General features: G+C 45.8%; 1 protein-coding gene across 1 annotated transcript; it reads right to left on the minus strand.

The window, feature by feature from the left end:
* Window positions 1–5,128: 5,128 nt before the first annotated feature.
* LOC128833172 (olfactory receptor 52E4-like) lies at window positions 5,129–6,247 on the minus strand. Its single transcript, XM_054021167.1, has 2 exons — window positions 5,730–6,247; window positions 5,129–5,558 (listed from the first exon to the last, which is right to left on the minus strand). The coding sequence occupies exons 1-2, from the start codon at window positions 6,245–6,247 to the stop codon at window positions 5,129–5,131; spliced, it is 948 nt and encodes a 315-aa protein (XP_053877142.1).
* Between the last annotated feature and the right edge of the window lie 7,901 nt (window positions 6,248–14,148).

Consider the following 14,148-nt stretch of genomic DNA (forward strand, 5'->3'; position numbering starts at 1 on the left):
TCCAAAGCCCGTACGCGGTCTCTGAGGGCCAAGACCTTCTTGCACCGAATGCACACATACACCACTCGCCCACAGGGCAGGTAATCATACATGCCGCACTCAGTGCAATAAATTAGATCGCTCCCACTCTGCTGCTGGGCTTCTGCCTGCATGGTCTCCTAGTTAATGAAAGGGTTTTGTTTAAATGAAGAAGTTTTGAATATAGTTTAGTTTATAGTTTTAAACAACAGCAACTTGCCCCCCTTCCTAACTCCCTTGCGAAACTTCCTGTTAGCAGCCCCTGTTCGCAAAGCTCCCTGGTCGCTTGTGCACTGCTTTAAAAAGCCCTGAACTGCTTGAAAGCCCCACTCACTGACTAAGACTCAGACAATTAACAGAAGCTTCTGGCTTTCAAACCTTTCTTGGAAGCTCACAGCTTCCAACTGCCAGCCACAGCACACGGTCCTTCAACCAACCAACCAAACAAACCGACAGACAAACACAAGCTCAGCACACAGCGAGTAAACCCTCAAACACAAACAAACACACACTACAGACAATCAAGTGTCAGAGGAGTAGCCGTGTTAGTCTGGATCTGTAAAAAGCAACAAAGAGTCCTGTGGCACTTTAAAGACTAACAGACGTATAAGAGCATAAGCTTTTGTTGGTGAATACCCACTTCATCAGATGCATGTAGTGGAAGTTTCCAGAGGCAGGTATAAATATGCAGGCAAGAATCAGTCTGGAGATAACAAGGTTAGTTCAATCAGGGGGGATGAGGCCCTCTTCTAGCAGTTGATGTGTGAACACCAAGGGAGGAGAAACTGCTTCTGTAGTTGGATAGCCATTCACAGTCTTTATTTAATCCTGATCTGATGGTGTCAAATTTGCAAATGAACTGAAGCTCAGCAGTTTCTCTTTGGAGTCTGGTCCTGAATTTTTTTTGCTGTAAGATGGCTACCGTTACATCTTCTATTGTGTGGGCGGGGAGGTTGAAGTGTTCTCCTACAGGTTTTTGTATATTGCCATTCCTAATACAGACAGTCACTTACCCCAAGGGTGTTGTATTTGCTCCTCCTTCACCTGGAGAACTCCCTTGTGAAAATCCCTGTTAGCAGCCCCTGTTCGCAAAGGATATGAATATCCTTCTTTAACATGAAGCACTCTAGTTCACCCATCTTATTATTTAGATTTCTAGCATTTGTGTTTAAGCACTTGTCACTCTTTATTTGTCTGCTCTTTTCTGATGTATCAGATTATTTTTTTATGTGAATGTTTCTCATCTGATCTGACCCTTACATTATCCTCCTCCATCCTCTGCTCCTGACTAAAACCTAGAGAATCTCTATCAATAGGCTCTCTTCTATCCATGTGATCCTCTACAGCGGTCAGCCTTCCCCCACCTCCTAGTTTAAAAACTGCTCTGCAACCTTGTTAATGTTTATTGCCAGCAGTCTGGTTCCACTTTGGTTTAGGTGGAGCCCATCTCTCCTGTATAGGCTCCCCCTATCCCAAAAGTTTCCCCAGTTCCTAATGAATCTAAACCCCTCCTCCCTACACCATCATCTCATCCATGCATTGAGACTCTGAAGCTCTGCCTGCCTACCTGGCCCTGTGCGTGGAACTGGGAGCATTTCGGAGAATGCCACCATAGAGGTCCTGGATTTCAGTCTCTTCCCTAGCAGGACATCTCTCCTATCCTTCCCTATGTCGCTGGTAACTACATGTACCACAAATGGATCACTTGATAATTATCTTTTCTGTTCATTCCCTCTGAAGCATTGACATTGGCCACTGTCGGTAGACAGGATACTGGGCTAGATGGACCTTTGGTCTAACCCAACGTGGCCATTCTTAAGTTCACTGAGGAAGGAAATGGTGTGCAGAAGTTGTGTTGTGTTTACCTGGATCTGGGTATCTCTTCTGCTGTCTAAAGTAGAGGAATTGTTTTAGAAACCTGTGAATGGTTCCAGGTGGGCCCACTCTGAGATTGCTCAATTAGGGCAAACTGCAAAGAAAGGGGCTTACAATCCCCAAAATGGGTGATTATTCTAATACTTGGATTTACCAAAGCAGCAAGAAAATAGCTTTCACAATGCTTTACACAGTTCCCTTAAAGCAGGGATCTCACACTCAAATCACCACGGGGGCCGTATGAGGACCAGTACATTGGCCCAAGGGACACATCACTGATACCTTTTCATAAAAAGATACAACCCCCCCCCAACTCTGCCCCTGGCCTTGCCCCCACACCACCCCTTCCATGAGGCCCCACCACATCCCACGCCTTGCCCGCCTCATTCCCATTCTTTCCCCAAGTCCTCACCCCAACTCAGCCCCCTCGGTGCCCCTATTCCAACCCTCTCCTCAAATCCCTGCCCCATCCCTGCCTCTTCTCCGCCTTCTTCCCTGAGTGTGTCACATCCCCACTCCTTCCCCCTCCTTCCTGGGAAGTCCTAAGCGCCGCCGGAAAGCTGTTTGGCAGCGGGAAGCGTGTCAGGTAGGTGGAGGAGTGGGGAAGTGGCGCGCTCGGAGGGCAGGCAGTGGGGCAGGGGGAGGGGAGCTTGGCTGCCAGTGGAGTCGGCACCTATGGTGGGCTGCAGGACATAACTCTTTGGGTTGCATGTGGCCCGTGAGCCGCGTGTTTGAGACCCCTACCTTAAAGCAAAATAGGCTTGGACTTCCACCCATACAGCCAAGTCATGGATGATGATGATGATGATTGAAAATCTTGTTCATCATATAATAAAGTTCTACCAATACCAAAGGATTCTACACATCACCTCCCAGGTGAATGAATGTTTCACATATTACCCAAATACTCACTTAGAGCCAATTCTTATAAACTAAACTAAGATATATTTAAAAAGAGAGAGTATTTGTTAAAAGATAATTATACACAGAGACATGTTAGAGTTTTTAAGTCAGTTTCATAGGAGAGATGGCTGGCTTCAGAGTTGGATTAACATAAGATTATTATCTATTAAGCAGTTTATAGAGAGTTCACCAGAAACTTTAAAGAGATGTACAGAAAATGATATTATTGCACCCAAGTTCCTTCTAATATTATTTCCTTTTCACGCATGAATTAACTGAATACAGCTCTAGACAGGAATCATTTGGTTACACTGTTAACCTCTAACAAGCTGTCGTTGAACGTAGACTACTAAAGTCACTGACTTCTATCAGTTCTTTAATAATACAAGTCTACATTTCAAAGCTCTAACCTATCTAAAATGGAATGGTCCAAATTACCGTTTACATATTTTTCTACTCTGTCTCTAAAGGGTGAATCTGAGTCAATAGACTGCAAGTTGCTTAACTCTTTCCTGTGTCAAACAACCCCTTTTGCAAGACCTGGGGCTGTTTGGTTTAGCGATCATGTGACCCAAAAAGGAGAAACTGGAAACAGAGTGTGCCCCAGGGTGAGCTCTGGGAAGGTTCTGCTGAAGTAATTGGAGAGTCATGGGGGAGCCGAGACAAAGCTAGCCTCAGGACCTTGGGCTTGGCATTGCGAGAGTGGGCCTGGAAACCCAGAGCCAGAGGCAGGGCCTGAACACTGTTGTGACTCAAAATCACAAGGGTCTTGTTTGTGCGCCCGAAACATGCTCAGCTGGTGAGTGTCCAGTTTCATAAGTTTGAGCGGATCTGTGACAGCAAACCTGGAGCTGCTACAAAGATGTGGAAGGGGGGTTGGTCTGGCCAGGGAGGTGCCAAAAGATATTTTCTTTACCTATATGTGGCTCCTCTACCATCTGTATTTCCCCAAGTGCTCTCGTTCCAGGACTGATCCATCAATGAGGGAAATGTTTGTGGAAAACACAGTGCGTGTTTGGGGTCAGGGAGAGAGTTTGTGTCTCCCTTGGAGAGTGCTCCCCAGAACGGCAGAGACAGGGAGTCGCTGTTCTAGTGGGTTTTGTCCCATCTCTCTCTCTCTCTCTCTCTCCTGATGCATCCAGCTCTATCTTTGCTTTGTAATTCACCCACACACATACGTGCCTCCCTCTTCCTGTCACTTCTTAGTCCCTAGCCATTACCAACTCGCAGCCTGCAGCTGTGGCAGCCTATAGTCTAACCTAGTTGTTTGCCTATATATCTTTTCTTATACGTTTCTTATTTTCTTATGGGTTTGATTATTTGTTTTATTTATATATTTAAGTTTAAAGATTTATATTACAGTATATTTCACCTGTAACACAAGGGACCTGGAGGCCACATCCTGTATGTTGAGCTAAAGCAGGTGGCATATATGAAAAGGTGTGGGGAAAAGTGCAGCCAGAACCTCCTGTTGAAGTTGTGGAGGAGTAGGAATAGGGTCTGCAACTTTGTGCATTGTAGATAAGCAGGTGCCAGGGTCTGCCTCATGTTGCAAAATGGGCAGGCATCTGGAATGGGGGGGAACTGTGCCATGTACATGCCCGTGCTCATGGTCCATGAAGGAGCCACCAACCGATAGCCCTGGTTTGCAATGGGACCAGAGCGGAGTACTTTCTGGCCTACTGGGGTTCCTCACCGTCCAAAGCTGGTAGCATGTCCTCCCACTTGGTATCAGGGCATCTGAGGAAGTGAAGCATGTGGAGGATAAGCATGTAAAGTTGTTCCCTTGGAGGAATTCAGAAATGAACCGGTTGAAGTGTGTGCAGCCCGCTCAGGTTATGAAAGGGAGGTGATCATGGGGACATGGGACTCATGGGACAGGAGCCCAATCAAGAATTCCAGAGGTCCTGAGGGGAAGGGTGGGTGGGAAGCACCTTCTTGTAGGACAAATTCAAGGAAAAGATGTGAGAACCTATTGGTTTTAGAGATGACTGGGTCACGGCTGACAAGTGGAGGGGAAGACAGTAGCAAGTGACAGGGGCTGGGCGTTGGGGAGAAGACACACAGCAGGGTCGAGGCTTGACAGAAGAGATGGGGCAAGATTATAATTTCAGGGATCCGGCTACCAGCAATTAGAAAGGTGGCAACTCAGTGTAGTGTACGAAGACTGATTCCCCAGTTCATCGCATTGACACAGCACATTAAGGACAGGAAAGTGTTCAATGTCTCTCTGTCTGTCCAGTAAGTGATTCAGGGAAGAGGACCCAGCATCATGCACGAGCCAGCTCTGCACAGAGCTCAATCTGAGAGCCAGAGTACAAGGAGGAAACATTTAGGTCTCTTTATGAGTAAAGAGCTGGAGCAGCCTGCCCCGGATCTGTTTGGTCCTCAACCCATAAATGATGGGGTGGAGCACGGGAGGCACCAGCAGGTATACAGTGGCAATGAGAACGCACAAATGTAGTGGCACATTCTGGCCAAACCGCTGCGTGAAAGACGAGAAGAAATCTGGGATGTACAAAGCTGAGATGGCACAAAGATGAGAGATGCAGGTCCCAAAAGTTTTGAGCCGGGCATTCTTTGTGGGGAGGCGGAAGATGGCCCGGAGGATCAGAGTATAGGAAACGGCGATAAAAAACACATCCATTCCGATCACAGAGAAAAGATCAAACAGGCCATAGTAACTACTGATGCGGATGTCACCACAGGCCAACTTCACCACAGCTATATGCACACAATAGGAGTGGGGGAGGGATAGCTCAGTGGCTTGAGCATTGGCCTGTTAAACCCAGGGTTGTGAGTTCAATCCTTGAGGGGGCTACTTAAGGATCTGGGGCAAAAATCAGTACTTGGTCCTGCTAGTGAAGGCAGGGGGCTGGACTCGATGACCTTTCAAGGTCCCTTCCAGTTCTAGGAGATAGGTATATCTCCATATATTATATGGCCACTGCCTCGCCAAGAAGGGATAGGGTAATGCGAGTATGCCATTACGCAACACCATGGCCAGGCCTATCTTGGCCACAACAGAGTTTGTTAGGGTCATGGAATATCTCAGAGGATTGCAGATGGCCATGTAGCGATCAAAGGCCATGGCCACAAGGATTCCAGACTCCATCTCTGAGAAGCAGTGAATGAAGTACATCTGTGTGAGGCAGGCACTGAAACTGATCTCCCTGGAATTTAACCAGAAGATGCTCAGCATTTTGGGCATAGTAGATGTGGACATGACCAGGTCGGTGACGGCCAGCATGCAAAGGAAATAGAATATTGGCCCATGGAGGCTCGGCTCCCTCTTCACGATGAACAGGATGGTGAAGTTCCCCAACACAGATAATGCGTAAATAGCACAGAAGGGAATGGAGATCCAGAGATGGGTTGCCTCTAGGCCAGGAATGCCAAGTAGAATGAAGGTGGAGGGGTTGCTGAAGTCAGTTGAGTTGGAATCTGACATGGAGTAGGGGAAAAAGTGTCCAACTCTGATGCATAAGCGTTTCTCCTGCTTTTACTGTATTTTCCCCTGACTTTCTGTGTGTTCCCAGGGTCTCGGGTGATGGTCACAGTAGAAATGCCTGAATGGAGAGACAACGTTAATATGAGACACTGCATGCACTAGTGGAGACTGTTCTCAAGGGAGAAGCAGATTAATCACTCTTCACACACTGAAAAATGACATTTTCATAAATCAGAGACGATAACTATGAACAATGATCCTACTAAATCCAATTCCATATTTTGTGGTGCTCCCTGGATTAATAATTCATACACTTTCTGGTGGGGGAACCGTAAGAAGCACGAGCAGGAGACACAAGTGTGGATACTGGTTATCCATTGTTTTTCCTTAATGCAATGGGAGCCAGGATAGGAAGTCAATTCTGTAGTTTTCCCATTTATCCAATTGCTTGAAATCTGAGGGCACATCTACACTACAGGGGGGAGTCGATTTAAGATACGCAAATTCAGCTACGTGAATAGCGTAGATGAATTCGACGTATCGCAGCCGACTTACCCCGCTGTGAGGACGGTGGCAAAATCGACCTCTGCTGCTTCCTGTAGACTGCGCTTACTCCCACCTCCGCTGGTGGAGTAAGAACGTCGATTCGGGGATTGATTGTCGCGTCCCAACGGGATGCGATAAATCGATCCCCAAGAGGTCGATTTCTACCCGCCGATTCAGGCGGGTAGTATAGAGCTAGCCTCAGAGTGGAAAAAAACAAACTTTTAGGAAGACGTGCTGGGAGAAACATCCCAATTAGAACAAACCTCATGGAAAAGACCTGTGTGCCATTGATAGATGCTGCAGAGAAACACCTGCTCATTTGCAGAAGTGGACAAAACAAAAGAAATGTTCAGATCACTGAGATATGGGATGGAGAATAACATGTTCAGGGATATGTGTTCAGTTTTGGTTACCCAGACTCTATTAAGGATATATCACATATGTCAAGGCTGGATCCCCACTTTGAACTTTAGGGTACAAATGTAGGGGCCTGCATGAAAACTTCTAAGCTTAACTACCAGCTTAGCTCTGGTTCCGCTGCCACCATTTCCCAATTTTTCCCTCCCTGGGAAGCCCTGAGAAACCTTTCACCAATTCCCTGGTGAGTACAGATCCAAACCCCTTGGATCTTAAAACAAGGAGAAATTAACCATCCCCCCTCCTTCCTCCCACCAACTCCTGGTGAATCAAGATCCAAACCCCTTGGATCTTAAAACAAGGAAAAATCAATCAGGTTCTTAAAAAGAAGGCTTTGAATTAAAGAAAAAGGTAAAAATCATCTTTGTAAAATCAGTATGGAAATTAACCTTACAGGGTAATCCAACTTAAAGAGCTCAGAGGACTCCCCTCTAGTCTCAGGTTCAAAGTACAGCAAACAAAGATAAACACTCTAGTAAAAGGTACATTTACAAGTTGAGAAAACAAAGGAAAACTAACACGCCTTGCCTGGCTGTTTACTTACAAGTTTGAAATAGGAGAGACTTGTTCAGAAAGATGTGGAGAACCTGGATTGATGTCTGGTCCCTCTCAGTCCCCAGAACGAACAAACTACCAAACAAAGAACACAAACAAAAGCCTCCCCCCCCAAAGATTTGAAAGTGTCTTGTCCCCTTATTGGTCCTTTAGGTCAGATGCCAGCCAGGTTACCTGAGCTTCTTAACCCTTTACAGGGAAAAGGATTTTGGAGTCTCTGGCCAGGAGGGATTTTATAGTACTGTACACAGGACAGCTGTTACCCTTCCCTTTATAGTTATGACAACATATAAAAGGGATTTCTAAGACAGGTTCTGAGAATGGGGGAGACTGGCATATGCAGACATATAGAAAAGTCTGCAACTCTTTAGTTTACACAAGAGACAAAGAAGAGAGCATATGATATAGGAGAGGAAAATAAAAAATGAAACTGAATTGCATTCAAATGGTCAGTTCCCAACAAATACTATCTATAGACACTTAATGCTCCAAGAGGACTAATTCCGCAAAGCTGAGTAAAACTGTTAGCAAAACTGATTAGGAGGGAAAATTTAGACAGAAAAATATGAATGAAAATTGGTAATTCTTTGATACCAGTTTATTAGATAGTGGAAAATCATGATTCCATAGTTAACAAGGTGAACAACATTGGATAAAAACGCATTTCAATGGCAATATGAAGGCAGAAATTAGGGCAGGGAAGCAACATGCAAAAAATAGGAAAAATGGAAAATAGATAGCTAAAAATAGAAATTGGAATTTATGAAAGTTGATAAGGGACATTAAGACATCAGGGAAATCTCCACGTTTGGCAGGGCTACGGATCAAAAAAGGAGGTTATTAAGTATATTAACAACAAAAGAAATCCTAGAAACGTTTTATATCAATTCCTGTTAAATGTAAAGTATTAAAAAATAAAGGGAAAGGGTTTTTTTAATAAAATAATTGACAAGGTTAAGAAACAATGGGAAAGCTGGTATGGGATTAGTTCAAAAAAAGTCTAGAAAGGTAAGTTATGCCTGTCACCAGCAAGATTTATGCAAAACAATTCCTGTCAAATAAACCTGATTTCATCCTTTTATGAGAGTACACATTGGTTGATAAAGGGTATACATTGGTTGATCAAGGGAACCACGCAGATGCAGCACACCTTGATTTCTCAGAGGCATGTGATTCAGTAGGGGAAAATATTGAGTTAAAAAATTAACACCCTAAAATATCAGTAGGGAGCATGTAAAATGGACTGGAAACTGGCTAACTGATGGATCTCAGAAAGCTGTAGTCAATAGGCCTTCGTCAGTAAGTGGGGCTGTTTGTCGTGGTGTTCTATTGGGATAAGTTCTAGGCCTGATGCTATTCAATATTTTAATCAATGATCTGGAAGGAAATAGAAAATCACTGCAGAGAAAATGTGCCAATGACCCAAAGATTGGCAGAGTGGATACAATGAGGAGCCCAGGGCAGGCATACCAACTGATATGGAGCATTGGTAAGAGGGGCCCATGCAAACAAACTGTTTTAATACAGTGAAATTCAAAATTATCCTCTCGGAACAGGGAATGCAGGCAGGACCCACAGATTACAGCACTGTAGTATGGAATGCAAGGACACTGAAAAGTATTTAGGGGTCATTGTGGACAAGCAGCTCAGTGCGATGCTGTAGCATAAAGTGATGATGTGGTCCTCAGATGGATAAACGGGAGTGGTGAGTTGGAGCAGGGGAACGATTTTATCTCTGCACATGGAATTGGTGAAACAAACATCCAGTTCTGGGGTTCACATTTGAAAAAAAGATGTTGAAAGAGTGGGCAGAAAAGGGCCACAAAAGAGCCACTTGGAGAGGGAGGACAGAGAAAAAGCTGGACCTTTAGACTTGAAGGTGTATATCTCTTTAACTTCTCAAAAAGATGATCAAGTGGATGCTTTCATGGGGAGAAAACCATGGGTAATAATGGGCTCTGTAATCTACCAGAGAAAAGCAAGACCAAAAGCCTGGAAGTTGAAGCCAGGCAAATTTTAGCTAGAAATTAGGGCCAAATATTTAGCTCTGAGTGTGATTATACATTGGGACACACTGAGAAGGGAAGTGTTGGATTCTCCAATTCCCCATGTTGGGAGATCCGGAATTTTCTGGAAGATCTGCTTGACGGGTTGTTTACACTTAAAATGCTACAGCTTAACTGCCAGAGTGTTTCAATATAGACACTACTTACACAGATGGAAGGGGTTCTCCCCTCAGCATAAGTAAACCCTGAGAGGTGGTAGCTAGGTCGATGGAAGAATTAATCTCATGTTGTCTACACCAGGGCACAGATCATCCAACAAGTTCTTGGAATGTATTGGAGAGAATTTTTTTGTTCCAGAAGCAGGAGAAAGCTACTAGGCTTTTGTAGACTTGATTTTGAGAATGGAGGAGGAACTGGTTGAGAATTTGAAAGTGGAAGGCAGTTTGGGGAAAGTGATCATGAAATGATAGAGTTCATGTTTCTAAGGAATGGTAGGAGGGGAAAAGGCAAAATAAAGACAATGGATTTCAAGAAGTCAGATATTAAGAAACTCAGGAAGCTGGTAGGTAAGATCTCATGGGAAGCAAGGCTAAGGGGAAAAACAATAGAAGACAGCTGGCAGTTTTTCAGAGACATTATTTCAGGGCACAAGAGCAATCTATCCCACTGTGTAGGAATGATAGAAAGTTTGGCAAGAGACGACAACAACTTAACCAGGAGATCTTGAATGATCTACAAACAAAAAAGGACCGAGCTGAATTGTTTTGGAAAGTTTCAGGCATAAAAGTTCAGCTGACTTTTCGAATGAAGCTAGGAGAAAGTATGTGTTACCCATGTTGAAAAATTGTTCTAGTGAGGAGTTCTAGCACCTCTAATCTTTCCAGCAGATAAAAGTCAGATAACAGCCCTTTCCCCTGCCCCATTAACAGACTTATTCCTGAAATGCAAGAGGAGAGGGTGACAGTGTCTGTGTCTGCGGGGAGGGAGAGCTCAGTGGTTTGGGGGAAAAATCTGTCTGGGGATTGGTCCTGCTCTGAGCAGGGGGTTGGACTAGATGCAGGGGCGGCTCCAGGCACTAGTGCACCAAGCGCGTACCTGGAGTGGTAAGCCGTGGGGGGTGGCCTGCTGGTCGCTGTGGGGGCAGTAGTCAGGGACCCTTCGGTGGCAAGCCTGCAGGAGATCTGCCGGTACTGTGGCTTCGGCGGCAGGTACGCCGAACCCTTGGGACTGAGGGACCTCCCGCAGGAATGCTGCCGAATCTGCATTACCAACAGACCTCCAGCAGGCGCGCCGCCGAAAGCCACCTGACTGCCGTGCTTGGGACAGCAAAATACATAGAGCTGCCCTTGACTAGATACCTCCTGAGGTCCCTTACAACCCTGATATTCTATAAGCACACAGCTGGCTCCTGATGTCTCTACTCAGTTGTTGCTCAAAGGGGGAGTTTTACCTCACTGGGGCCTGAGTGAAGTACAGGCCGTGGTCTAAGAATTTGGCCTTGTATTGCACATCTAGTAACACCTTTCATCCTGTAGGATTCACTGTGCCACTGAAATGCACCACCTTTGGGCAGTAGTCCATCAGGCTGGATGAGCAGGGTGCACACAAAAGAGTGACATTTTGACCAGTGATTCTTTGGCAAACTCATCAATTATGGCAAGAGCCCTGGGATGTGTCATGTTTGTGCAGAGCAGAAAGGGCCACAGACTTACTCTCTATCCCTCCACACCCACGTTACACTGGGTTTGTCGAGCAGGTGAGCTCATCAGAAAGAGATGGGTACCTGCGAATTCTCAGACGGAAGTGTCCTCCCTAGGAATCCCCCTCAGGTAGCCGTGTTCCGCACCTCTCTAAACCTGGCATCTGCAGAAGCATCCCACGCCGAGAGGTGACATGGGGTGAGCACAGTTTATAATATAGCTCTATGTATTCCCAGTTGGGTCCGCTCAGCCTGTAGAAGAGAAGAGAGCATCTGAATGTAAACTGGTTATAGACAAGCATGTCTCCACTTCTGTGCTAATTATCCAGCTTTAGGAGTAAACAGTAATTAAGGAACCTTCCCAAAGGGAGAGGAGAACTCCTGGGCTCTGTGCTGAGTCAGAGGGGAATTGGCTGTTTTGTGTATTTGTGTATATTTATAAAATACAGTTGACTAGAAAGAAAATAAGGGATAATGCCTGGCTCTCCATAGGCTCTGGTACCCTCTAATTGCCCAGGATGGATGGATAGATAGGAGCAGACAGATCTGGAGAAAGATGACTGAGGGGAGACATGAGCACTTTCTAAGGCCATATGGGGCTGTTGCTATGGGATCAGTGATCAATACATCTCGCTATCATCATACTGTGGAGCACCCTTCATTGAAGTGTTTTCAAAATGGAACAGACGTAGGCTATGTCCACACTTGCAGATGTAACGATCCGGGAGTTAACCCCCCTCAGAGAGCGCTGCAGGGACAGGGCTGCTGTGTGATCACACTGTCAGCTGCCAGTGCAATGGCATGGCCACACTTGCGGCACTTGCAGCCCTTGCAGTGGCATTCAAAGTGGTGCACTCTGGGCAGTTCTCCCACAGAGAATCTCCTTCCCCTTCAGCCACCGAGATTTGTGGGAAGGGTCGTGGGGCAACCTGGGTCCTGTCCCAATGGCCCATTGTGCATCAGTTCACTCCCCAGCAGTCCTTTCCCTTCCATCCGCATTTGGCGCCATCTTTCAACAGTTTTTCTACTGCACGCTTTGTCCACCTTTTCAGTCTTCGGGACCAGATCCTGAACTGTTGATGAATATGCCGATGGGTCTCACTAACAGATCATGAATGGCAGTCCACCACTCCTTGAACGGCAAAGTGAGGATGAGGAGTCTGACAAAGATGTTGACACATGTAGTAGAGACAACACAAGATTGCTTGTGGCAATCACGGACATGCTGACCACAGTGAAATGCCATTTTTGGGCTCAGGAGACAAGCACTGAGTGGTGGGATCATAGAATCATAGATTATCAGGGTTGGAAGGGACCTCAGGAGGTCATCTAGTCCAACCCCCTGCTCAAAGCAGGACCAATCCACAATTAAATCATCTCAGCCAGGGCTTTGTGAAGCCTGAGCTTAAAAAACTCTAAGGAAGGAGGTTTTCCACCACCTCCCTAGATAACTCATTCCAGTGCTTTATCACCCTCCTAGTGAAAACGTTTTTACTAATATCCAACCTAAACCTCCCCCAGTGCAACTTGAGACCATTACTCCTTGTTCTGTCATCTGCTACCACTGAGAACAGTCTAGATACATCTCCTTTGGAACCCCCTTTCAGGTAATTGAAAGCAGCTATCAAATCCCCCTTCATTCTTTTCTGCAGACTATACAATCCCAGTTCCCTCAGCCTCTCCTCATAACTTATGTGCTCCAGACCTCTAATAATTTTTCTTGCCCTCCACTGGACTCTTTCCAATTTTTCCACATCCTTCTTGCAGTGTGGGGCCAAAAACTGGACACAGTACTCCAGATGAGGCCTCACCAATGCCGTTAAGAGTGGAATGATCACATCCCTCAATCTGCTGGCAAGCTCCTACTTATAGAGACCAAAATGACATTAGCCTTCTTGACAACAAATGCACACTGTTGACTTATATCCAGCTTCTCATCCACTATAACTCCTAGGTCCTTTTCTGCAGAACTGCTGCCTAGCCATTCGGTCCCTAGTCTGTAGCAGTGCATGGGATTCTTCCTTCCTAAGCCCAATCCTCTAATTTGTCTAGGTCCCTCTGTATGCTATAGATACACTCCAGCGTATCTATAAGTCCTCCCAGTTTAGTGCCATCTGCAAACTTGCAGAGAGTGCAATCCATGCCATCCTCCAGATCATTAATGAAGATTACATCACCATGCAAGTCTGGGATGATGATCAGTGGCTGCAGAACTTTTGTATGAAAAAAGCACTTGCATGGGACTGTGATGAGCTGGCCCCCACCCTGTGGTGCAAGGACATGAGAATGAGAGCTGCCCTGATGATGGAGAAGCGCATGGTGATCGCACTGTGGAAGGTGGCTACTCCAGAGAGCTACCATCGGTAGCTAACCAATTCGGAGTACGGAGGTCGTTCGTTGGACTCATGTTGATGCAGGTTTGCAGGGCCATTAATCACATCCTGCTTAGAAAAAAAAATGTGATGCTGGGCAACGTGTGTGACATTGTGAACGGCTTTGCACAGATGGGTTCCCTAACTGTGGAGAGGCAATAGATGGGATGTATATTTCAGTTCTGGCACCAGACCACCTAGCCTCTCAGTACATTAATAGGAAGGAGTATTTCTCAATGTTTCGCCAGGTGCTGGTGGATCAACGTGGGCGTTTCATGGACATTAACGCAGGCTGGTCCAGAAAGA

The sequence above is a fragment of the Malaclemys terrapin genome, chromosome 1 (genome assembly GCF_027887155.1).
Source record: "Malaclemys terrapin pileata isolate rMalTer1 chromosome 1, rMalTer1.hap1, whole genome shotgun sequence".
NCBI lineage: Eukaryota > Metazoa > Chordata > Testudines > Emydidae > Malaclemys > Malaclemys terrapin.